The sequence below is a fragment of the Bubalus kerabau genome, chromosome 10 (assembly GCF_029407905.1).
Source record: "Bubalus kerabau isolate K-KA32 ecotype Philippines breed swamp buffalo chromosome 10, PCC_UOA_SB_1v2, whole genome shotgun sequence".
Lineage (NCBI taxonomy): Eukaryota > Metazoa > Chordata > Mammalia > Artiodactyla > Bovidae > Bubalus > Bubalus kerabau.
In genome coordinates this window covers 50,759,732-50,785,595 of record NC_073633.1, presented here as the reverse complement: position 1 = coordinate 50,785,595, position 25,864 = coordinate 50,759,732, and the positions used below count along the sequence as shown (strand labels likewise).

Below are 25,864 nucleotides of genomic sequence, written 5' to 3'. Positions count from 1 at the left end.
TGGTTGTCTTTTTAAGATTGTGGAAGCAGCTAGAAGACAGAATCAGTGTCTCTAACAGCATTGGTAACATTTAAGCATATACAACTAAAAGCTCATTAAATTTTATTACCGTAAATAATTTCAGTAGAAACCTTGTTTGCTAGTATCAGTCTATGCATTGGTTACAGTTTCTTCCCCTGAGGGTGGCACTGATACTGGGATAGAGCTGTTGGCATGGCAAATTCAGAGCACCCAGTAAGTCTGTCATTTCACTTCATCTGGTCAGAAAGGGCCTGTTTCCAAGGAACAAACGCCCTCAGATTTGTTAAGGAAGTATTTCGTAAAAGATCCCTTGAGTCAGGTCTTTGAACTGATTTGGCCTTGGGGTCTGACTTCAAAACTTTCTAGTGTGACACCATGGCTTTTGAAGCCAGATTCCCAGCTTTTTGTTCATTTTCTACACAATCCAGCTTTGTTCACTCTGGTACCGGTCTGGGCCCTCACCCCACCCTTGTTTGTAGCTGATCACTGAGCTTTTGATAAAAGCCATGGACTGACTGTATTTTCACCATGTGCCCATTGGCTAAGCATGGCTGGTTTTTCCTCTGCTGGCCTAACACGAGTCTGGTTGAAAATTGTTTCTCTATAAGTTAAGGATGAAAAGATGAGTTATATTTACAAAGAACATTAGACGTAAAATGTTACACCTTCTTTTGCCTGTGAGGAGGGTTGGTAATGTCCATACAGTTGGGCATCAGTGAATGGTTTAGCTAAGGCCACAAAGTAAGTCAGGATCAGAGCTTGAATTCTGGACCTTAGTGTGATATGCTGGACACTAGAATGTGCCCCATCAGCATTTGAAAGAGTAAAGGTCATCAACTAAGGTTCTTCTGAAAATTATCTGTGTATACACATACCCACATTGGCATCATGTGCCTTGGGGTAGGGCAGTTCAGCAGGGTTATAGTGCTAGAAATTAATACTAAAATGTATGAGTTTATTTTAGCTGTGATCACTCAGGCCAATTACATTACTAGTAACCATCTGTTGCTTATTGAACTAGCTGACTAGTGATCCTGTCTTCCCCTAAAAACCTGGCGGAACCACTGAGGGATACATCAAAAGTCACTTTCTAGGTTTGTTTGTTTTGGGGTTTTTTGGGGGTTTTTTTGCCCATGGTGAAGAGCTTGCAGGATTTTAGTTCGCTAGTCAGGGGTCGAACCCATGTCCCCTGCAGTAGAAGCACGAAGTCTCAACCAGTGGACCACCAGGGAGGTCCTCTAGGTTTGTTTTTAATGGTACTGTTTTATTCAAAGTATTTCTTTGTTTTCAGAGTAAGCCCCAGTCTCCAAAGAGAATTGCTTCCCTTCTTCCCATCAACAGTGGCTCCAAAGAAAATGGGATTCATGAGGAACAAGATCAAGAGCCACAGGATCTCTTTGCAGGCAAGTATAGACTCAAAACTTAGCTGGGAATCTTCTAACTTGCTGAATTAAAGTAAAAAGTTGTGTCTATATGAGGAAGACTCTTTGTAAGATGCTATTGTGGAGGATTCCAAAGGCAGTACCTGTCATCAAGATACTTACAGGTTTAGTGAATAAAACATAAATATACAGTTACTTAATTAAGTGATGTGAACTTAGAGGGGTCTGAGAGGAGATGAATGCAGTGGTTTCAGACTTTTATGACAAAGATTCATAGTAAGAAATACACTTTCTGTCATAATTCAAAATATTTATATACTTATATAAAATGAAATCCAAAGTTTTCATGCATGACTTGCCCTTACTATTTTCCATATAATCTGAAATTTTCTATTGTTTCTCTTTTTTTAAAATGCTGTTTGCAACCCACTAAATAGCTATCACAATTCCGCAGTGAATGACAAGCTGCAGTTTGAAAAACACTAGGACTGAATTTCTCAGTCTTGGTACTCTTAGCATTTTGGGCCCAATAACTTTTGTTGAGAGGGACTGCCCTGTTCTCAACAAGGTATGGTCATCCCCCACCAACCCATCCCATTCAAAGACATTCAAAGACATTTGGCAATGATTGGAGATGTTTTTGTTTGTCACACCTGGGAGTGCTGCTGGTTTCTGCTGGGTAGAGGCTGTGGATGCTTCTAAACACCCTATAGTACACACACAGCCGTTCAGCAAAAGAATTATCCAGCCCAAAATGTCAGTAGTGCCCTCAGTAATAAGCTCTGGTCTACAATGATCTTGTAAGACTTTTTGAAAGAAGCAGGGTTTATGTCAGAAAAAAAGAGAGCGTGCAGATGTTTGGGCAGGGAGAATCGATAATGTGTGTTTAAGGGACAGTAAACTCAGCGGGCCAAAGGCAGGGGCTTCTTAGAGATAAGTGGAAGATAAGTCTGGAAATGTTCAGGAGGATTTTAGACAACAATAATAATTAGAATTTGAATTTTCATCCTAGTGTCAGTTCAGAGCCATTGGTTTAATTGAGTTTTGAGTAAGGAAAGTGAAATGGGCGAGTGGTGAAAGACTGACCTGGTAGACTTTTTACATAGAACAGATTGTGATGGACAAAGACTGGAGATGTCAGAAAGTGAAAGTGGCTCCTTGTCCAACTTTTTGCGACCCCATGGACTATACAGTCCATGGAATTCTCCAGGCCAGAATACTGGAGTGGGTAGCCTTTCCGTTTTCCAGAGGATCTTCCCAACCCAGGGATCGAACCCAGGTCTCCCGCATTGCAGGGGGATTCTTTACCAGCTGAGCCGCAAGGGAAGCCTGGAGGTGTCAGAAGGCATCTTACAAATTAGTTCAAGGATGAAATGATAAAGGTAATAGAAATAGGAAAGGAAAGATGAAAACTTTTCAAGAAGTGAAATCAACAAAATCTGGTATTGGTGATAAGATGTAATGAGTGAACAAAAATGAAGATTAAAGACAAAGTCAAAAATTTCAAGCCCAAGGATTGGGAAGAAGATGGTACCATTTTGAGAACTACATTCTGCAGAAGAAAGTATCTTTGAGTTTTGGGTTTTAGATTTTTAAAGTTTTAAATGCAAAGGGAAATGCTCAGGAGGTGATTTGAACTATGGTAGTCTCCCTGGGGAAAGGAGTAAGAACTGGACATATGGAAATCAGTCTCCTGGAGGTGGTGATTAAAGCTGCCATGTAAATGAGACCCTCAAAGGAGAGAATGACAAAGGAAAGGAAGAGATAAGAGGGCGGAGGGTAAGGTCTTGGGAGGACTCTTACATTTGAAGTCATTGGAAAATTAAGACATGAGAAGAGTTTAGAAGAAAAAATATAAAGATTTCAAAGATTTTCCATTGCTTTCCTCTCTGAAACTTAAGTGCCTGCTATTTATTCTGCTAATGTTTATATTTTAGATAAAATTTCTGGAGAAGAAATGGAAATAATAATCTAGTTATGGCACATTGCACAGAAGGTTTTTTTTTATCTTTGGGAACTTAACATTTATATGATTTGCCCTTTAAGGAGACCTGAAATCTTAGTGTTGACTGAATTACTCCCATGGTTGGGTTTTATATACACAACCATGTAGAAGATCTTTATTAGAGACCTATTTATTACTAATGAGGGTTCTGATTTACTTCATTCCCAGCTGTTTTCATAAGTGGCCAGTGCCTGCCTTCACTACTAAGAAAGGAACATAAGATATCTATGGAAAGAAACGCTTGCAGTGATACATTTAGTTTAGGATTCAAGTGGTTTCTCAGATGTGGAAATTTAAATAAAATACTCTTGTTATTTTCCACTTAATTAGTGGTGATCAGAATCTCTATGGTGGAATCCAATGGCTTTTCTATTACTCTTACCTAGAGAAGGCAATGGCACTCCACTCCAGTACTCTTGCCTGGATGGAGGAGCCTGGTGGGCTGCAGTCCATGGGGTCGCTAAGAGTCGGGCACGACTGAGCAACTTCACTTTCACTTTTCACTTTCATGCATTGGAGAAGGAAATGGCAACCCACTCCAGTGTTCTTGCCTGGAGAATCCCAGGGATTGCCTGGAGAATCCCAGGGACGGGGGAGCCTGGTGGGCTGCCGTCTACGGGATCGCACAGAGTCGGACACGACTGAAGCGATTTAGCCCCAGAAGCAGCAGAGTCCAGAGAAAAGGGTGCTCCAGTGGTTAGGACTCTGCTTTCACTACAAGGACCCAGGTGGTATTCTTGGACGGAGAACTAGGATCTCAGAAGTTGCACAGCCAAAAAAAAAGAGAGAGAGGAAAAACCATTGTTGATAGGTATTGTCACATGATTTTCAATTAAAAATTCGCACCTCAGGCTTCCCTGGTGGTCCAGGGGTTAAGAACCCGCCTTGCAATGCAGGGGACACCTGTTGGATGGGAAGACCCCACATGCCTCAGGGCAGCCAAGTCCATGCACTGCGACTACTGAGCCTGTGCTCCAGAGCCTGTGCGCCTGGAGCCCTTGCTCTGCAGCAAGAAAAGCCACTGCAATGAGAAGCCCAGGCACCGCAACTGGAGAGTGGCCCCTCACTCTCTGCAACAGAGAAAGCCCATGTGGAGCAGCAAAGACTCAGTGCAGTCAAAAATAAGTAAATAAAAACATTTTTTTAATGCACAGCTCTTCAAAAGTCTTTCAGTAGCATACTCTAATAAGCTTAAGGTTTTAAATGTTTAAATTTCCTGTTCCATTTTTCAGTCACATTTATTGGATTCATAACTTAATTATTTGTGAGGTGCCTGCATGATGTGACTATCTTAAACATACTTTAGCTTCAAAGTTTCTTGCTTCAAAGATCCTGTCATCTTAACATGTTCATTTTGCATGAATTTTTGTATGTATGTTTGTTTGCCTTTTTCCTGATAAGTGAAAGAGTCCTAATATAATTCCAACAGTTTGGCAACCTTGTTTATAGACCTGATTAACTTTTAATGATTATGACATTGATCTAGGACTTGGTTATGCCTTATAGAGCCCTCTCTCTGGTTTCATTTTTAGCTCCAAATGAAAGTCTAGAAAAGAAAAAGAAACTGCTTTCTTTGAATTCCCTAAGGCTAGAATTGGATACGTACTGACCAGGCCAAACCCAAATGGATATTTATAGTTTTCTTTATTAAAAAGAAAAAAAATCTGAGCTGTTTAGGTTTTGAACTTCTAGCTCCATTGCTTCAAGTTGAGAGTGCATTCTTATCACTGGCGTAAGTAATTTTAATGCCTAAAAATGGTACTTAGTGCTCTTTTAAAAATTCCGTCTAGAACACTTAGGAAATGAGTTGTTCTGTTTTCCCAGATAGACAAAGGCACTTCTTAAGCATGTGTTTTTTTTGTTTTGTTTTTTAACAATTTTGATCAAAAGAAATTTTTAGATATTACAATGTCTTTTTAGTCCTCTTGGACAGTGTATATTAAACATAACTTAATCTTCGCAAGATGATCTAAAACTGTAATTGTGAGCAATGCATAAACTGTGGTAAAACAACAGTATCATCCTTAGATGTGGCAAATAGTGCTTTTCCCCAGTGTTACTGTGTTTATCTTAGGTCCATTTATTCTAGCTTACAGTTTTTCTGACTCTTCCTTCATTATAAAATATCAACTATTTTTAGATGCCACAGTGGAGCTATCCCTGGACAGCACACAAAATAATCAGAAGAAGGTGCCAGCCAAAACACTCATTTCTCTTCCTCCACAGGAGGCCACAAATTCTTCTAAGCCCCAGCCAAGCTATGAGGAGGTGAGAATTTGTGCTATTGGTCTTCTTTTGGATGTTTAGGACTGTGCTGCCAGTCTGAAGTTCAGTTGCTTGAGTTAATATTTATAACTCTTGAAGAAGACCTTTATGGTTAATGAACAGCCAGAATCCAGTAAAGGATTCTTTCCTGGGCAGAGTGTCTGTTATCCAGAGGATAGCACAGAGGCTTTCAATGATCACTAGTGATATTTAGTGTCCAAAGCTCCTATATTCAAGAGTATAATCTCTCCCCATTCCCTCTTTAGCGTGAAAGAGGCAAGTCTTCCAAAACCTAGTAATTATTCATTATGATCAAAATAACGTTTTAAGAGAATAGATGTGATGAAGACCTTTGAGCAAGCACCAACTTAGAATTGTGGAAGTTGCTTCATTGAGATTGTTAGGAATGGACAGAGCTGAAGACTGATGTGTAGAAGGATATATCCTGATATTATTTTCTTGATGCAATATTAATACAGAGTAAAATGAATAGCCTTTTTGGGGGGGTATCTTACTCTTATTGTTTGTTTTCTCTTTAAAAGCTAGAGGAAGAAGAACAGGAAGACCAATTTGATTTGACAGTCGGAATAACTGATCCTGAGAAGATAGGTGAGTGTACTTGGGACTCCTGTGATGTTCAGATGTGGCTGTGAAAAGCACAGTTAGCTGATTTCTAAATGGTTACCTCCAGAGCTGAACCAGCTGTGTGAAGTACTTCATCATCATCTTTCCTATGAAACGATGCTCTTTGCTATGCTTCCAAGGCCAGAAACAGCATTTAAGCTATTTATTTAGGCTTTTCTGGGCTTTAAGAAGAAAAATCAGAAAATTAAATACTATTGAATCCCTTTTTAAAAACCCCACTTTGCCTTCTCCCCGAGTTGTGGAGACTGTTTTATTCCCTCTTGAGATAAACTCCATGTAAGCACCCTAAAAACACATTTTAAAATTTGGAGATGCTGGATTTATTTTTCCCTTAAGACATTTGGATTTCTTGTTACATATCATTTATTATGTACTCTTGATATTCTAATAAGGTAAGGAAGTCTTCCACTCTCTCTCATAGGTAAAGATTAAAAAATGCAGGTTGAATTTTGGTCAAATGAAAATTAGATTTTCATAACTTTGGGCAGAACATGGATTTTTAGGATAGCCTTCCTGTGTCGCAAGTTTGTGAGACCTTAGTGAGCAGAGAGCAACAGGCCTCAACTTTCCTTGTTCTAGGTGTGGTCTCTGTGAGAAGAGGTTGCACAGAGCTTTTTCCTCCTGTTAAGTAGGGGTGATGGTTAAGAGGAAAAATGTGATTTCCAACCCTTTGTCTGTTCTGAACTAGGAATAAGTCTATAAAAATCTGATTAGACTTTGTGCCAAAATGGTTTGTTGTTAACTGTGGAGTTTTACTTTTCCTAGACTGGTGCACTGGTAGGATGTTCCTGAGCATCCTATACAGTTCCCTGGTCCAGCAATAGAGGAAATTGAGAACCAATAAGTGAAATGTAGCTTTCCCGTCAGGTCACAACATATGGCCTTTGGTAGAACCTGGACCAAAACTTTGAATTACATGTTTAGAATTCTCTCTTACCTCTCTAATATTTATGAATATTCTATAAGTACATTGATTATAGGCTAGTTATTAGCTGCTTTACATCCTTGGTAGAACAAAACAAATCATAAGTAAACACTGTTTTAATGTTTTATAAGTCATGATGTTTGTACCAGGAGAGGGAGGGGGAATATGTTAGTTTCCTAGGACTTCTGTAATTAAGTATCACAAACAATATGGCTTAAAACAACAGAAATGTATTCTCTCAAAGTTCTGGGGGCCAGAAAGTCTGAAATCATGATGTTCGTGAGGCCATGCTCCCTCTGAAGGCACCAGGAAAGGACTGTTCAATGCCTCTCCCCTAGCTTCTGGAGCCTCAGGCATTCCTTGGCCGGTAGCTACATCACTCCAGCTCTGCCTTCACTGTCACATGACATCCTCCCAGGGTGTCTTCACATCATCTTTGCTTTCTGTGTGTCTGTCTCTGTGTCAGAATTTCCCTTTTATAGGTGGCACCGGTCATACTGAATTAAGGCCCACCATACTGACCTCTTGCTCCCTTAGTTACTTCTATGCTGCTGCTGCTGCTGCTAAGTCGCTTCAGTCGTGTCTGACTCCGTGCGACCCCATAGATGGCGGCCCACCAGGCTCCCCTGTCCCTGGGATTCTCTAGGCAAGAACACTGGAGTGGGTTGCCATTTCCTTCTCCAATGCGTGAAAGTGAAGTCGCTCAGTCGTGTCCGACTCCTAGCAACCCCATGGACTGCAGCCTACCAGGCTCCTCCATCCATGGGATTTTCCAGGCAAAAGTACTGGAGTGGGGTGCCATTGCCTTCTCCGAGTTACTTCTATAAAGACCCTATTTTCAAATAAGGTCACACTCTGATGTACCAGGGGTTAGGACGTCAATGTAATTTATTTAGGGGGACACAGTTCAACCTATAACAATAATTTAAATGTCCCATGGATCAGATTTATTTAAACAGAAATCACTTTTGATGATAAACCTTCATCCCCTTGTATCATCGTGTAGATTCTTAGTCATATCACTGTCGAGAAACCAGCTACTAAAGCATTTTCAGATTCATATTTCAAGATTCACATCGATCTTTATAACAACACCTTCTGTTTATGTGGGCTGTTTATTCAACATGAGCTTCTCATTCCCCCAAACATTTAAGTAAATTAGAATCTCACTTCTGCCAGGATATTGCTTTTTAGAGACGTGGCAATTTGCATGTATTATTTTCAGCTTCCTGAAATTATTTAGGAGATTAACGTAAATTTAAAACTGCTGCATTTCTAGAACATTTCCATATCTCACGAGGTCTGGACAGGCAAGTATGTCTGTCTGCTCAAACACTACCTCAATAAAGACAGCTGGTAAGCAGGCAGAGCGTCTGAAGACCTCACTTTGCTATTGTGTCTTATGTACATTTGCACTTAGTCTTCCTTAATTGCAGGCACTAAATTATGGGAATGACCTTTTGGGCATTTGACCATAACTATCAAACTGTGAATAAAAGTCTGAATACGTTTTCTATAAAGTTAATTTAGATTTTTTTTTTTCCTTTTATTGGTGATAAACATCCTTAGTAGTATTAGGCAGTACAGTTTAAATGGTTTAGAAGAGAACTAACAGTAGTAACCAATATAAAGTAATTTCTAAAACTTATATTTTGTTTTATATATTGCTCTTTTGGCAGGGCTTGACTGGGTAAAGAACATAAGCCCTCTTTTCCTGTACAGTCTCCAACTTCTCTGTGTAATTTATAAAAGCAGTTATTCCCAGCCATCTCAGTCAGACCAAATTGTAATATGTGACCCTGCAGGGGTAGAACTTGCCCTCATCCCAGGGCCATTTCAGAGGCTTTGACAGTTAGTCATTGTTGACCTGCCTGTTCCTGGTTGGTGTGGGGAAGAGTCAGGGCGGAGAGGAAGGGAATTAAACCAGCCCAATGCTCTGGAGCCCGGCACTGGACCTACATCTGTCTCAAGTCCAATGTGTGTCTTTTCACTACTCACGGAGTCAATGGTGCCTTTATGTTCCTAAGTGGTAGAGGTTAGGACAGTACCACAGAGAAAAACAATTGCTTGAATCCCAAATTATGTAACAGTCAAAGGCTTTTTCAGAAAAATGATTCCTTCAGGAAAGAGAGATTTGTGTGACATCAGGCAGCCCAAGTGTCTTCCTGCCAGGCCCTTTGCTCTGGGAGAACATGCTAGATGAGAGGGGTCAGTGTCCCCCAGCTCGGGTGGAAGGGCTGGGACCGTATTTCTGAAAGAGCAAAGGGAGCCCAGAACTAGCTTAGGGTAGAGCTACTTGTTTCCTTTTACATCATTTGCTTCCTTCTCCTCCTCTTGCTTTATACAGCAAGAGAATTGTTTGGAATTAGACAGATGTGTGTAACAAGCCCAAATACTGGCATGGTAACAACCAATGGATTGTCAGTGTCCAGTGCTGCTTTGTGGAAGGTATAAATAGAGCCTGGCTTTGAAACAGGGAACTGACTCTCTTGTCTAACTCAAACGGGGACTCAGCCAGCATCCATGGGACCATGATATGTGCCATAGAGGCCTCGAGGCAAAGTAGGAACTGGATTATAGTATAGGATCTAAAGCTTGGAGTTGAAACAAGAGTTCTTCTACACGGTTCCTGTGGCTGCCTTATGATTCCTGGTTAAATGTTAGCAAGATTGGTCCTGCTTTAGTTCACAGAATAATCCTCTCCTGCTTTCTGTTCTCCCACAGGGGACGGTATGAATGCCTATGTGGCCTACAAAGTTACCACACAGGTGAGTCCAAGTGACCCTGCTGATGACCACCTTAATAGATTTGGGCGCACATACCAAGAAGGTCATCATTCAGATTATTTCTGGGTATTTCTTTAGTTTCTTTGTCAACATCTTCCTTCAAGTTTACTCAAGATGGAACAAGTCTGCATCCCCTTGGTAATCTCATCTGAGCCTTTCCACTTTTCTTCCAGAGAGCTAACACTTCAATGTGAAACTTTGTAAGTTTTATCAAGACATGTGGTGTATCTGATACAGTGCCATCCCTCTTAAGAGCTATGTGGCTTAGAGCTAGTTTGGCGGATCACCCCAAACCGTATCACCTGTTTAAAAATCATCAGTTCTTCTGAGGTTTCCTATGTGGAGCTTCTTTTAACGCTCTCCCTAACCTTTTGCCCCTCAGGTCTGGTCTTCCTTTTTTATATAATATTAATGCATACAAAACTTACACGTTGTTGTATGCAGGTTATGAAGCATAAAAAATGAAGCCCCGAACCTACCACCAGTCTTAAGATGAGTACCATTGAATCCACCTGCGTGTTTCTCCCTTTCCTTTCCTCTGCCTCACACCTTAGAGGCCACCACTCTCCTGAATTGTCTCTCATTTCCTTTATAAAAAGTCTTCACATATGTATCTCTAAACAATACACTGTTTTGCTTTTTTTTTTTTTGAGTTTCATAAAAATGGTATCATGCTAAAAATAGTGCTTTCTTTACTACCATTGTTCCTCAGATCCATCCATGATGTGCGTAGCTGTAGTTAATTAGTCCATTGTGTGATTATAGCATAATACATTTATCCATTTTCCTGTTGTGAATATTTGGCATGTTTCCAGTTTTTGTAATTATGAGCTGTGAACATTTTTGCACGTGTTTCCTGGCGTACACATAGAAGAGTTTCTTTGGGGTATATTATCAGAAGCAGTTCCCCTGGGTCACAGGTAGTGCAAATTTTGAAGAAAAGAAATACAAACTATGTTTTTAAGTCCTGTACCAATTTATACTTCCATCAGCAATATGTAAAAGTTCCCATTGACATACTTCCTTGCCAACAATTGGCAAGGCCCCACCTCCTTAAATTTTGCCTGTCTGGTGAGTATTAAATGATCTCTCAATAAAATGTAGGCCTTGTCTCTTTTTACTGGACATTTCCTTCATATTACCTTTCTACTGCTTGTTGGCCTGCCCCTGTGTTCTAGACCCTGTGATAGCTTGGAGGCTCAGGTATCTATGTGTAGACATTTCGTCTGATCCTCCCCTTAGGGGCAGTGTTTACTGTGTATTTTCTCCAGTTTGGCTGCTTAATTCTGGCAGCAATACCCTTAATAAGTCAGGGCAGGATGAAAGGATTGGAGATGACCATAGATTTCTAGCTTTAAACTAGATTGCAGCATCTCTTTCCTTAAAGCAAAGGTTCTTAACCTGCAAATAAAACTGAATTTGAATTTAATTAATTGCCTTCCTAATCCCATGTATGTTAATTTGTGCATTTAAAATCATTATTCTGAGAAGGGCTCCATAGATTTCTAGAGAGCCAGAGAGGATTATAACTCCAAAAAAGAAAAAGGGCTGAGAATCTCAGCCTTGGAGAAAGTTATTTATGAAGTGTCTAGAAGACCAGGGATCTGGGGAAAGATTCCCTTGATGTCAGCCGGATGACTTTCAAGATACTCATCCCCTATTGGAAATGAAATCTTATGTTTTTTCTGTCCCCAAGACAAGCTTACCAATGTTCAGAAGTAAACACTTTGCAGTGAAAAGAAGATTTAGTGACTTTTTGGGTCTTTATGAGAAGCTTTCAGAGAAGCATTCCCAGAATGGCTTTATTGTCCCTCCTCCACCTGAGAAGAGCCTAATAGGTAAGCCTATTAATTCTGCTTAGATTTTTTCCTTTGCATTCTTTCTACAATATACTTTCTACCTAGTATGTGAGATTACTTCTAATGATAGTGTAGAATCCAACAGTTAGAAAGGAAGCATTTCCAACGTTTTCCTATAAATCACATGAGGGTTAGAGATACAGCATGTTTTGACATGGTCTCTTTCCTTGGGTGCAGTAGGAGGCCTAGGTTTTAGTTTCCACAGAGTGTGTGTGTGTGTGTATGTGTGTGTGTTGGTATCCTGGAGACTTCAGTGGTTGCGGTTCCCTCCAAATTGAAATGTACTCATTGAATGAGGGGGAGGAGGTCAGGCAAGGAATCTTCCCATTACCATCGATTGATATCTGCTAATCTTTCCTCAGAGTCCCAGGGCCCCCTTTTAGAAAACATGTGCTCTGGAAGTCCCAGGGTTGAGAACCTTCAACACTTTAAGACTAGTATGAAAACTGACTCTTGTATAAAGAACCTTTTGTTCATGCTTATGCATGACATAGAAGTGGCCTTTGGTTATATTTTGTAGAGCTCCCTCATTGCCTTCCTCCTGGCGCTTTTCTGCAGCCTAAAGCTTTTCATGATGATTTATAGTTTTCTTGTTTTTTTCTTTTAAAATTGTGTTCCAGGAATGACAAAAGTAAAAGTTGGGAAGGAAGATTCTTCTTCTGCAGAATTCCTTGAAAAACGGAGGGCTGCTCTAGAAAGGTAAGTACAATAAAACTATTTTCCTGAGTGCCACGAGAACAAATGAGGCGCTAAAACTGAGACTTAATCACCATGAGACATTGGCTAGAGTTAGTAGTGGTGAAACTTGAATGGGTTGAAGATTCCCACCTCCGTGTTGTGTGTAGCCTTTGCTAAGTCTCTTTCCTTCCCACATTAGGAGCAGAGCATCCTCTTCTCCTCTCCTGAGTGAGCAGACAATCATATTCTCCTTTTCAACAATCAGTCAGGAGTGGCTCTGCAGTCTCTTTCCAAGCAGTTACTTTTCGTTCCTTTTTGGAAATATGAAGAATATGAACTTACATGTGTTTATAAGCAGAGTCATATAAGTGCCCTGAGGATATTTTAAAGTAATGAAAGACATCGTACCCCTGCCAGCATGTTATAATGACCCAAACTTTGTAAGGCGAAGCCAACTAACCAGATAACTGCTTACCCTGTAGGTACCTTCAGAGGATTGTGAATCATCCTACCATGTTACAGGACCCTGATGTCAGAGAGTTCTTGGAAAAAGAAGAGGTTAGTATTGTACAAACTTGAATTTCACAATTCATATCTACCCCTGTGAAATGAAACTAGTTCCTTCAACAAATATTTGAGCACACGCATATAGCCTAGTCTGACTGTATCATAGTTTATAGGTGCCCAAAAGTGACAAGTATCTTTCAGCTTCTGAAATAAAAGCAGCTCTGCCTGCAGTCAAAAGTAACTGGTTGTAGAGGTCAAACTGCAACCCAGTTTTGTCTTACTGGATCAACACAGTGATCTGTTTGGCAGGTCTTGGCATGTCCTTCATAGGTTACTACTTGGCTTCGATTGAATGCTTATTTTGTGCCAGGAGCTATGGAATTTTAGTTCAAAACCACTTAACCACAGACCTCAGAACTGCCAGCATGTAGCAAAAGTGTTGGTTCAAGTGGACAATCTTTTAACAGGCTATGCATAGGCTATTCATGACTGTGAAAAATTAGAGACAGTCCAGTTGCTAATAATTGAGAAGTTAGTAAAATATATCAATACAACAAATACTTAATTCTCATCATAAACAGAAAGTATACAGAAATTCATTGGAGCATACATTTGAAGAATGATGAGGGAGAAGGATAAATTAGGAGTATGAGATTAATGGATATACACTACTGTATATAAAGTAGATAAACAACAAGGATTTGCTGTATAACACAAGGAACTCTATTCAGTACCTTATCATGGAAAAGAATCTGAAAAAAAAAAATATATATATATATACATATACAACTGAACCACATTGCTGTACCCCTAGAACTAACACAGTACTATAAATCAACTGTACTTCAGTTTAAAACAAGAATTATTAAAAAAAAAAATAAAAAATAAAACAAGAATTATAAAATGAAACAAGAAACAGCATATAAACATAGCTGAAGAAACACATTAGTCATTAAGAATCAAACACTGGAATAAAAATGGTGTATCTCATAGGAAAGAAAAGTAGAAGGAAATAAGTGACAGTGTAGAACTGTTGTTTTGTAGTTATTTTTTTATTTTGTTTTTACTTTAAAATTTTTCTTTAATTTGCATATTGTATATATGACTCAAAATAATAAAATGGTACTAAGTATATGGGTTGCCCACCAAAATGAACTTCTTTAATTAAAAATTCTGTCTAATGCTCTAAATCCTAGTTCTCCTCTGAGATTCCTAAATCCATTTTTCCTTTTCATGCCCTCATACCCGCCTGCTGCCATAGAGCAGGGTTGATCTCCAGTGGCACTGTTGACATTTTGGGCTGGATCATCCTTTGTTGTGGGGATGTCCTGTGCATTGTTGGTTTAGCAGCATTTCTGGCCTCTAACCACTAGATGCCAGTACCCTCCCCCACCTCCTGTCCCCAGGTTTTTTTAATCTGGTTGTGTCCAGAGTCTTAGTTTTGGCAGTATCTTTCTTAGTTCAGCATGTGGAATCATTTGTAGTGGTATGTGAACTCTTAATTGCAGCATGCGAGATCTAGTTCCCTGACCAGGGATCGAATCCGGGTCCCCTGTACTGGGAGCACAGAGTCTTAGCCACTGGACCACCAGGGAAGTCCCCTGTCCCCAGTTTTAGTAAGCAAAATTATCTCCATACATGACCAACTGTCCTCTAGGGGGCAAAATGGCCCTGAGTCTTAACTCTCAAGAGTCCTGGGCACTAAAATCTAATTGTTCAGCGTGGTATACTACATACACTATGGATTCTTCAGCATCCTTTTCATACCTTAGGAAAGGAGTGGGAAGACTGAACTAGTCAAATTGTTTCTAAGTATTTGGCATGCTTGACTTAACTAGATGTCCATAAAAGTAGCCTCAATCTATTATGCTCCTTTGTTCCCTGAGGAAAATTCAAATGGAATTACAGCTTCGAAGTGTCTCTCAAGATTTTAAGTCTAGCTGTATGTGAGTATGCATCCACAAAGAACTTTTGACTTTTAAACAAAAGCATTTGGTATTTAAGCAGTTCATGCCTGGGTAGGCAGATAATCTCAATATGAGGTCACCTGGCCACATAACACACACTGCCTGTCTTTCTGCACACAGTATCAAAAGCTGACAATTTTGCTGATTCTCTTTAATGTGGTCCTTTGATTTTTTTTTTTTCTTCTTTCCACATTGCTAGTTAAGGATTTGTCTAACTGCCCTTGAAAATAACAGCCTACAGTTCAGATAATTTATTTGGCAAGTTTGGGGCATGCCATCTGATGGATACTAATTCTTCTGAACCTAAAATAGAGACAGCAGATAACTTGCCACCCCGCCTTCTTGGTCTTGTAGCTGCCACGTGCTGTGGGTACCCAGACATTGAGTGGCGCTGGTCTCCTCAAGATGTTCAACAAAGCTACAGATGCGGTCAGCAAAATGACCATCAAGATGAATGAATCCGACATTGTGAGTAGCACTGGGCCTCTCAGCTTCCCCAGCCCCCTGAGGGTTATGGGTAAGAAGCCTTGAGGAGTCCTGAAATTTCTGAGATTAGAGACTTTCTTTTTACAATAATTCAGTCCCTTAAAAAAGAAGAAAAAAACTGCTAAGGAAAAGACAGCTCTACACCTGTATGATGAGTAGCCTCCTTTAAAGCTTTGGGCCTGTGTGTTTCAGTGGTTTGAGGAGAAGCTCCAGGAGGTAGAGTGTGAGGAGCAGCGCTTACGGAAACTGCATGCCGTTGTAGAAACTCTAGTCAACCACAGGAAAGGTAACAAGCTTCTGATGTGCACTTGGAGCTGGGGGGAAGCTGATGTCTCCAGTGAGCTAGAGATGGGAGGGCATGTTGTTCCCAAACCTCTCAGCCATTCAAGTTGAAATTCTCAACCCACTTGGTCCTTGATGTTCTGATCAAAGAGATAATGCCTTGCATCTCCTGACAGGAAACATGCCTCTGCCGCTGAAGGCATTGTACTCTTTACCCGGGAGGAATGCAGAGAAGCCGTCCCAGTTACAGCTTGACCTGGGATTGTGGGCTTCGGTTGGTGGCATTGAGTTGGTGGCTTATATCCAAAACAATGCTATATGCCTTAGCTGCATGGTCCAATGAGAAATATGTAAATGCGGGAAACCATGTATGTCTCCTAACCCTTCTTCACCTTTCTCTGGTGAGATTTGCTTAAGAGCTAGTGAAATTTGCCAAGTTTGAATGCTTTAAACATGCTGATAATCAGAAGTCTAAACAGGCAGAAAACCATTAGAATGGAGACCAATGTAAGGGTTGGCAAAATATGACCCAGCCCCCTGGGTCATATCTAGCCATAGACATATTGGTCATGGACCTATTGCTGTGGCTCTAAGTGGTTTTTAACATTTTTGAAGAGATGGGGTGGAAGGATGGGGGAGGGGAGCAAGGAGAGTGAGCCGTATGTGGTCTGCAAAGGTTAAAATACCTGGCTCTTCACAGAAAGTTGTTCTGCTCTGGTGCACGCAAGACTATGCAGTGTGTACAGGCAGGCTGCTTACTCTGAGCTCTAATGTGAAAATCAGAACTGTGCCATTGGCCTGTTTCTATTAACTGGCCCCTGGTTCTCCAGGAGCATCAGCACTGCTCCATCCAAGTAAGCCTAACCTAGGGAAACTGAGGGCAGCAGGCACTCTCTTTGCTCGTGTGCCCGAGCTGCATCACCCTCACTTTGTGAATTCAGTTGGCTCTTATATAAGTGACCAGATTTGCAGAGCCCATGGTTGCCAGACACGCGGGGGCCAGCATAGCTCAGGCACCCGGGGAGTGCCAGCCGACTTGTCCCTCTTCCTCGGGAGATCAGAGGCTCTGCTATCTTCCTCCTTCCAGAGCTAGCGCTAAACACAGCCCAGTTTGCCAAGAGTCTCGCCATGCTTGGGAGCTCTGAGGACAACACAGCACTGTCACGGGCACTCTCCCAGCTGGCTGAGGTGGAAGAAAAGATCGAGCAGCTCCACCAGGAACAGGCCAACAATGACTTCTTCCTCCTCGCGGAGCTCCTGAGTGACTATATTCGCCTCCTGGCCATAGTCCGCGTAAGCATCTCGTTCCTCTCCTCTTTTTCCTCCACTGGATTTAATTTGTCTTTTCCTTTGCTCTTCTTCCCAAGATGGTTTCATCCATTATAGCTTGAAATAGGTATAGTTTTTCTACTCTCAAAAGAGAAAGTATCTTGTGAACTGAAACATCCATTAAACTCTTAGTTGTCTCTGAGTCATTTTGAGGCCCACAGCCAGTATTTTAAATCAGCTTGAAGAAAAGACCACTCTTGAATTTCCGAGTAGGCCCTTCCTTATTGTTGAAGCTGGACAGCATCCTATATTCCTTTCTTCAAGCAAGGCTGTTCCAGGCCTAGGTCTGGGCCCCTTGGAGCTGTGACTTCCTCAGCCCTCTGGTCTTTGCCTTCTTAACAATATGCGGCAGCTTGGCCCCGGTAAGAGCTCTTGCTGGCTTCCACTTTTCCCTCCAATGTGGGCTACCAGGTAACTACACACAACTAGTGTGTTGCTGCATGGAGAAGTGTGGCCAGGGGGCTGAGGGAGCTTGTCACCAGAGCTGTGCTGTGCTGGCCACACTGGCGACAAGCCTGCAGCCTGCCCCTCAGGTCAAGCACCTCACCTCTTCTGGTGACCAAGGCACTCTGGTTCCCTGATCTTTGAGAGTGGCTGAGGAAGCTTCACTGGGCAGTGAGATTAGCTCTTGCGTGGCCTCTCTGAGACAGAGGAAGGAGCCAAGAGGGAACCTGGCACCTGCCCTAATAGGGCCTGAATCTACCTGATCCAGGTTGGGACCAGAACATCTGAGCCTCTGAGTTGGAACAGAGCCACACAAACACTCTATCTCTCCCCCCATCCCCGAGCTCTCCCCAGCCTGAGAGCTCCTGCATTGTCAGGAGCCACGCTGCCCCCAGCACTCATTTTCTCCGTGATAGAGTTGCTTAATATAGTCTGTAAGATTGCTCACTGTCCCCTCCCTTTGCTGTTTGGTTTGCTGCTAACTCCAGAGTGATAAGAGGCTGGAAAAATAACCTGTTCTGGCATGCTTGGAACAGGTCAGGCTACTTAGACTAGAAAGCCACCCCAGGGAAGGGTTCTCTCTGGGGTTGCTTTCAGAGAGCAGTGTTGTCTGGGGCTTCTGGAGAGCTCAGCATTTGGATATGACCCTCAGGCCAGGGACCCTGTATGGAGAGGGGTGAGGGAGGCCTCATTGAGGCAGCTCGCCTTAGTGCCCAGAACTGCAAGCTGGTCTTTTCTCAGAGACCCCACCTGCCCTTCTCGTGGTCATGTGCTGGCAGTGGGACTGGAGAGATGAACAGATGTTACTTCTGTGCTGAAACCTGCAGCTGTACCATAGTTAGCCGAGGGTGTTAGGTTGGACTTGAGGTCACACTTTACCTGATCCTTTATTCAGCTGTTTAGAAATTGCAGATAAGCAGCAGTGACAATGCAGGGGAAGATAAATTTGGTGTCCTTTCACTCCCTGAGGTTCAAGTCTTGGCAAAGGCCTGAACTAAGGAGGCCTGGAAAACATCCAGGGAACTCTCACAGGGGAGGGGAGCAGAAGGAGCGGTGCTGGGAGGCTGCCCCAGGCAGAGGCCTATCATCCCAACCTCTTGAAGCCTACAGAGCCAGTGGGGGTGCGGGATGGTTTGGTTAGCCCAACAGGCATCCTCTGGACGTGCTGATTGTGATCAAGGAACTGAAAACAGGGAAGACCAGCAGATGGCCTTCGGAGAGCTTCTTGAAGGCCCTGATAGCCGCTAGCAGTTGAATGTATGGATGAGATGAAGTTTACTTAGTATAAAGATCTGTTAAGCTGAAGGTGGTGGGGAGATCTGTCAAGCTCACCCTGTATATTGTTTGGGTGTCAGTATAGAGTTTGCTTCCTTATGTTGGTCTTCTCTGATGTGTCTCCCAGGCTCAACTAGGTCCCCAAGTGTTTTTTTGCAGTACTCTGCATGTTTTTTCTGTACTCTGCATTCTTATGATTACTTATTGGCTGTTAGTAATACAATGTCAGGCTTTCCTGTTAGACTTCAAGCTCCATGAAAGCAGGCCTATGTGTTTCGTTTCCTACTATATTCTTAGCCCTTGGCACAGGGCAGGCATTTAAGGAAAGTGTGTAGACTCATGAACTGACTGATCTCAGGGAGTCCGTTTGAAAGCAATAGATTGGGTATGGGCATCAGACCACCTGCTTGCCCTGGGCCATCCAGCCTTGGGAGCAGCATGACGCAGGTCTGCTGGAGCCTTGGAGAGAAGTCTTACCCAAGCTTGTGCTTTTGGACGTCAAACTTCCAGCTGGGCATTAACACAAGATTGTGGAACCTGCCCTTGCTCGGCCCTTCCCCAACACAGCCGCTGGGAGAGCCCCCTCCCCCCAAGGCAGAGCCAGCAGAGCGCCTGAAGGGCTGGTTGTGCTTTTCCCCAACCTTCACCCCCACAGGCCGCCTTTGACCAGCGCATGAAGACGTGGCAGCGCTGGCAGGATGCTCAGACCACCCTGCAGAAGAAGCGGGAGGCTGAGGCTCGGCTGCTGTGGGCCAACAAGCCCGACAAGCTGCAGCAGGCCAAGGATGAGATTGTAGAGGTGAGCCGCTACAGGGACGTTCTGGCTCCTGAGTGAGTCCGGGTTCCACCCCACTGAGCTGCTTAGAACCCCTCAGCAGGCAAGAGAACTAATGGAGTCTAAAGGACTGCTGCTGCTGCTGCTGCTGCTAAGTCACTTCAGTCGTGTCCGACTCTGTGCGACCCCATAGATGGCAGCCCATCAGGCTTCCCCGTCCCTGGGATTCTCCAGGCAAGAACACTGGAGTGGGTTGCCATTTCCTTCTCCAATGCATGAAGGTGAAGAGTGGAAGTGAAGTCGCTCAGTCATGTCCGACTCTTCGCGACCCCCATGGACTGCAGCCTACCAGGCTCCTTCGTCCATGGGATTTTCTAGGCAAAAGTACTCGAGGGGTGGTCTAAAGGACAGTGGCCAGCAAAGCTGCTGAGAATGGCCCAGGGTCTGCCCTGAGACTGGGCCCTCCTCCTCCTCTCCTGTTCCACCCACACTTGCCAAATTAGAATCTCTGCAGGAGCAGTCCTGCCTGGGTCTTTGAAAAGCTCCAAGGTGATTCACATGTGCCCTTCCGGTGAGAACTAAATTCACTTCTCTGGGCCTCCCAGCCTTGCTGGCAAGTACCTGAACTGGAGCCTCTGGGGAACTAGAATTCTTAGGAACCAGACTTGGCCTGAGACACATGGCACCTGTTTCCCAGCCAGTTCCAGAGGTGACCTCTACTGGAGTCTGGATTACCTGTGGAATCTCCATATCTAATCTTACCCAGAGGGACGAACAAATGACCAATTGAGGTCTCAGATACACAGTTGCTGTTCAGAGGTAAAGACTTAATAGTAACTCCATAATATGTTAAGGGATCCTTTCTTTCCTCTTTCTTCCCAGTGGGAGTCTCGGGTGACTCAGTATGAAAGGGACTTTGAAAGGATTTCAACCGTGGTCCGAAAAGAAGTGATACGGTTTGAGGTAAGATAGAAGACCCTCCTCACCCTTGTGCAGTGCCTGCTTTAGTGGTGGTACTGGTTTTGTCCGTGTCTCTACTGAGTAGGGAGACAGATGGCAGTGCCAGTGACTCGGCAGTTACTGTGAACAAGCATAGCTCTGTGTGTGTGTGTGTGTGTGTGTGTGTGTGTGTGTGTGTGCGCGCGCGCGCGCACCGCGCTCACATTTGTGTGTTTGTTCCTGAGGCAAAGTGGCTGTCCTCCACTGGTTGCTGGACCAGAGCAGTTAGACACAAAACAACGCTTGCCTATCATAACCCCTCTGCTCCCCTGTCCTTTCTCCTCGCTTTCCCACCCTGCCACCATTCAAGAAAGCCTTGCAAGAGGTTATTGGGCTGGAAATTGTAGCTAATCCAGCTGCTGCCTCTCCTTTCTGAGGCTGTGTTCAGCCTTGGTCAGCAAAAACATCACCATCCTGTCAAGAGGGGAAGGAGCAACTGTCCGGATGGTCAGTGTAGAATCCTGTCTCCTTTAGAAAGAGAAATCCAAGGACTTCAGAAACCATGTGATCAAGTACCTCGAGACACTCCTGTATTCACAGCAGCAGGTATGTAACTTGTGCATGGCTTTCTTCCTCTCCTGCTTGCTTGGGCCAGCTGCATACTTGAGACTTTGGTGACAGGGTAGTCTGGCATACATCAGGGGTCTGGACCCTGTTTAATCAATAATTGAACATAAGTCCTGTTTCTCTAATGTGGAGCATCCAGTAGGGTCTTTTGCTAATAAGCAGGATAGCCCTAATCCTACAGTGAGTTAGTTTTTAAGGACAAACCCCAACTCTCCTCTCCCTGTAACCCCCTGATACCACCTAGCCCTCTTGAGGCTGAGGCCCCAATCGGTATGTGGAACAATGACCCTGTTGTGAGGAGCTGACTGATCTGAGCCAAGCTGTGGCCCCCACGGGGGTACTTCCTCTGGGGCAGAACCAGGACTGTCTTCAGACCTTGCACTTGATGCTTCCTTCAGTCTAGAGAGGTAAGGGTAGTGTGGCTGGCCAGCCAGTCTGTCCCAGGGTCCACTCTCAGCATACCCATTTGCTCAGCTTGGCCTCAGCCTAGGCCAGGCTGAGGAAATGGTCTCCCTGTGCTGGCCAAGGGCACCTGGGGGAGTGCCTTGGCTTGCTCCCCTTCCAGGCTCAGGCTCTGCCACTCGATGGGAGCACTCGCTTACTGATCCCACTTCTTTGCAGCTGGCTAAGTACTGGGAAGCCTTCCTTCCTGAGGCAAAGGCCATCTCCTAATGGACCGAGGACACCAGAGCCACCTGCCTGACGCTGCCTTTTTATACACTGTCCTCCACCTCTGCCGGGCCCAGTGATGCATCCTGCCCAGCCTGGACTTCACCCCTTCCCTCCTGCCCCCACGACTGCGCTGTCCCCAGTCTCTCTAACCATTACTTCACTTAGCATCCATATATATTTTCTTACCTGAAAGAATAGTTTCTTGCTTTAAGCAAAAGTCCTATACTAGGTGGTGGAATTAGGGGATGGGGTGGAGTATTGATATAAATATATAAATACAAATGTATATTTTTCAGGATGTGGTTAGGAACTGGGGATAACGTTTTCTGTTACTCCTGACGGTGCCATGAAAAGATTATGTAATAAAATACTTTAAAATCGGGTCACATGACTGAGAATGGTGGTGCTTTTTGCTCTAGGCTGGGGAACAGTTGGGAAGCAGCTCTAAACAAGAAGTGCCCGGGAGAGTCGTGTAATGAGTTCCTCTCCACAGGAGCTCGTGGGCCTTGGCTCCTGCTCCCCGACAGGACTGGGGTTTCCTTTGCTCTCTCTACCCCAGCTGCCTGTTCTGAGGGTCTCTTACTAACTCTTACTCCTGCTTCTTTAGGGAAGGAGTTTTAAACACGTCTCTTATAATAAGAGGAACAAAACCAGTTCTCCCGCAAAGGAGGCAGACTTTCATTTTTATTCCTGCCCTGTTTCTCTCAGCTGCCCAGGGCTCTCTGAGAGTTTGCCTTCTGATAGCAAAGCCTTGTGTTCTGAACTTCTTTTTGCCACCCATCAAAGCGGTGCTCAGTAGACTGGTTTATGTTAAAAATGTAAAGGACTGATAAGGACTTAACACTTCACCCCACTGACAACAGAACCAGGCACTCTGCCTTGAGATAAAGTCATCCCAGAGTTCCTAAACCTTCTGAGTTCCAAGAAGCTTTACGGTCTATGCCCAGGAGAGAGCATGTCGGCAAGAGGCCCTGGTGTTGTGAGCACAAGCCAAGGGCATTCAAAGGGGTCTCTGTGCTGGCCTGGCCAGGGAGGCCCAGTCTCAGATGTGCCCTTGCTGGGCTTCCCCTCAGCTGCGTCCGCAGCTGCTCAGCTCGCTGCTCAGAGCAGACTGAAGCCACTGTGTGGGGCAGGGCTGGCAGACTGCCTGCAGGGGAGCCTCATACTCCTAGCCCCACCACCCTCAGATGCCCTTGTGAGGGCACTCCAGACCCAGTGTCTGTTCTTGGGGTGAGGGATAGGTGTCAAGGTTTGGGGAGGGGCAGCCTGGGGCAAGAGAAGGCAGTCAATAGCACTGCCCGATGAGGGAGTGCCTATGCTGGCAAGTATTTTCTTCAATATGCTGATTTTTTCTTTTTTTTTTTTAAGAAAAAGTCACTCGTCTCTCCCTTCCCCTAATATCCTTATTACCACCTTTGATATTACCCTTCCAATCTTACTTATGTGCTTGCTCTGCTTAGTTATAATAATGGACACATAAAATACTTTGTATCCGGCTTTCATCATTCAACCCTGTATAAGCTATAAGCATTTTTTCTATTTTGTTATGTATTTTCACAGACGTTTATTTGTAACGCTCTGTAATTTTAAATAGAGTGACTGTACCATAATTCTGACTCATCCCTTGTTGTTGGATTGCTGGTTGGTTTGGGAACTTTTCGAATTTTAATAAGATTTTAAACTTACAGAAAAGTTACTGGAATATCACGAAGAACTCCCACTTACCAAGTGCTTATATTTTACCCCATTTGCATTATGACTGACGATTTGCTTTATCTGTATTTACATGTTGTATTTTCTCAATCATTGAGAGTCAGTTGTAGATATTGTTACCCCTCTACCCCAAAACTTCAGTAAGCCTTTCCTTAAGAAAAAGGACTTCGTCTCATAATTTATAACCATAACCACTTGTCAGAAGCAGGAAGTGTAGTGCTGACGTCACGCTGACACTGACGGAATGCTGTCAGCTACCCCTGCTCGCCGTTTAAATGGTGTCAGGGCTCCTAGTGCTGTTCCTTATGGTGATTCCCTTTTTCCTGATGCAGAATCATGTGTTACATTTAGTTGTGATACATGCTTACACGTGTCTCTCAATTCAGATGTCTTTCCTTTTATTATCTTGGCCTTTTTGAAGAATACAGCCAGACATTTTGTAGAATGTTCCTCAAATTGGATTGGTCTCATGGACTAGATTAGGGTTTGGCATGTCGGGCAGGAACATCACAAAAGTGATGTGTCCTCTGTGTGTGTCTTAAGTTGGCAGGTGATGTTAGTTGATCCCATTGATATTGACGTTAGCTCTGTGATCACTTGGTTAAGTTAATGCCTGCCAGACTTCCCCTTTCTAAGTTGACTTCTCCCCTTTGTAAGTAACAAGTTACTTGTGGGGGGACATTTTGATGTCATGTACATACTTTGTTCTTCATTCAGTGTGATTTTCTAACTCCATAGTTTCTTCTACACTTGTTTGACATTCTACTTCTAAAGGAAAGCATCTTCCTCCCTACTTATTAATCTGTTTATAGGTATGGTGGAATGGATTCCTATTTACTCAAAGTTGCGAGGTATTGCTTTGATTCTCAAACCATCCCAGATTTCTAGCAGGCTCCTGTGTCTTTTAATATGTCCCTTTCATTTTTTTTTTTTTTTTTTTAAACACTTTCTTACTTTCTGGCTTCATGTGTTCCAGACTTACCTTGTATTTTCCCAGCCCCAGCCGTGGAATCAGCTATTTTTTCCCAGGGAATCTTGATTCCTTTGAATGGAAAATGATCTTAAGAAATCAAGATCTGGGTGCTGAGTGCCCATTGCTACTGGAATGTCATTGCTTCTAAGCTTTTCTTGGCAGACAGAGCAAGGAAATAACTGTAGATAAAGATATATGGAAATATTGAGGGAGATGGAGATAGATGATATAAATAATTAAAAATCATGAATTCATAGTAGCCCCATAAATTTTATTCTCATCTCCCTTTTTCATATTTTTAACTCTCTGAGAAAATTTTAAACTTTCTCTTTGCTTTGTTTTGTTCCATCCAGTGATCCCCTTGATGTAAGTCTGTTTTTGTTATTTCCTGGAGACAGACTCCCTTCTGGTGTCAAAGCTTCCTTCTCAGAGCTTTTCTCTCTGTCCCAAGGCTGATGGAGCCAGCTGTCTTCAGGGCCTATGCATTTCTGTGCAGAACTTGCAAGTTAAGAAGACCAATAGCAGTTTACCCATACTGAGCCAGAGGCCTATATGCGGGGATAGGGCCACAAAAATGGAGTTGTTCCACTTGGAGACTCAGGAGGAAGAAATTGGAGAAGGGGATGCTTGAACTGTGTCTTCAAGGTGAAGAGGTTTTTGTTCCTTCTGTGGGACCATCTGCCTTCCTGTGTCATGTCGTGAGAGGTGGGCCCATCTAGGGAATACCAGTGGCTCGATGTGGCCAGAGTCAAGTCAGTGGACGGCCCATGGAGTGAGGAGCAAGAGCTGAATCACACAGTGCCTGTCACCTGTGGTGCACTTTGAACATGACCCTGCAAGTGTGGGGAGCTCCTGGAAGGACTTAAGCAGGAAATAGCATGGTCACATTTGTGATGTAGACATATCAGAAGATACAAGGCTGGAGGCACAGCGAGTCAGCCAGAGCGCTGAGGAGGGCAGTAGTAATGGAGTCCGGGCTCAGGGAGAGGAGTCAGTGGCAGCAAAGAGCCCCTGGGGGCTGCTCACTGATACGACGAAAGGCCTGAGGAAGAGAGTGGTAGCTGCATGACCCATGAGCTTCTGACCTGGGTTTCAGGGTAGGTGGTGACAACGGTCATGACATAGGTAGCACAGGAGGCCAAATAAACCAAATAAGCAAAAGGGCGGGGAAGCAGCGGTGGCAGCAAGTGCATGACTGCATCATTCATATAAGACGCTCGTCTGAATGAAAAGGGAGGACTGTGCCAAGAGGTAAGGGAGATACAAAGTCAAAGCTGGCTTTGTTTCATTTAAAGGCATGTCAGACCTA

At 43.5% G+C, this 25,864-nt stretch overlaps 1 protein-coding gene across 2 annotated transcripts in view; it reads left to right on the top strand.

Annotated features, from left to right (window-relative positions):
* Positions 1-22,252, top strand: part of SNX1 (sorting nexin 1) — a 33,320-nt gene extending 11,068 nt beyond the window's left edge. The window contains exons 2-15 of one of the 2 annotated variants that reach the window (XM_055537686.1): positions 1,313-1,424; positions 5,549-5,676; positions 6,216-6,282; positions 9,968-10,011; positions 11,726-11,867; positions 12,509-12,587; positions 13,049-13,124; positions 15,395-15,508; positions 15,719-15,812; positions 16,896-17,101; positions 19,512-19,655; positions 20,514-20,594; positions 21,105-21,176; positions 21,819-22,252. In XM_055537686.1, coding sequence (XP_055393661.1) covers positions 1,313-1,424; positions 5,549-5,676; positions 6,216-6,282; positions 9,968-10,011; positions 11,726-11,867; positions 12,509-12,587; positions 13,049-13,124; positions 15,395-15,508; positions 15,719-15,812; positions 16,896-17,101; positions 19,512-19,655; positions 20,514-20,594; positions 21,105-21,176; positions 21,819-21,869 — 1,410 coding nt within the window. In that variant the 3' untranslated portion in view covers positions 21,870-22,252. The remainder of the gene's footprint in view (positions 1-1,312; positions 1,425-5,548; positions 5,677-6,215; positions 6,283-9,967; positions 10,012-11,725; positions 11,868-12,508; positions 12,588-13,048; positions 13,125-15,394; positions 15,509-15,718; positions 15,813-16,895; positions 17,102-19,511; positions 19,656-20,513; positions 20,595-21,104; positions 21,177-21,818) is intronic. The other variant, XM_055537687.1, reaches the window with a different exon arrangement.
* Positions 22,253-25,864: the final 3,612 nt, after the last annotated feature.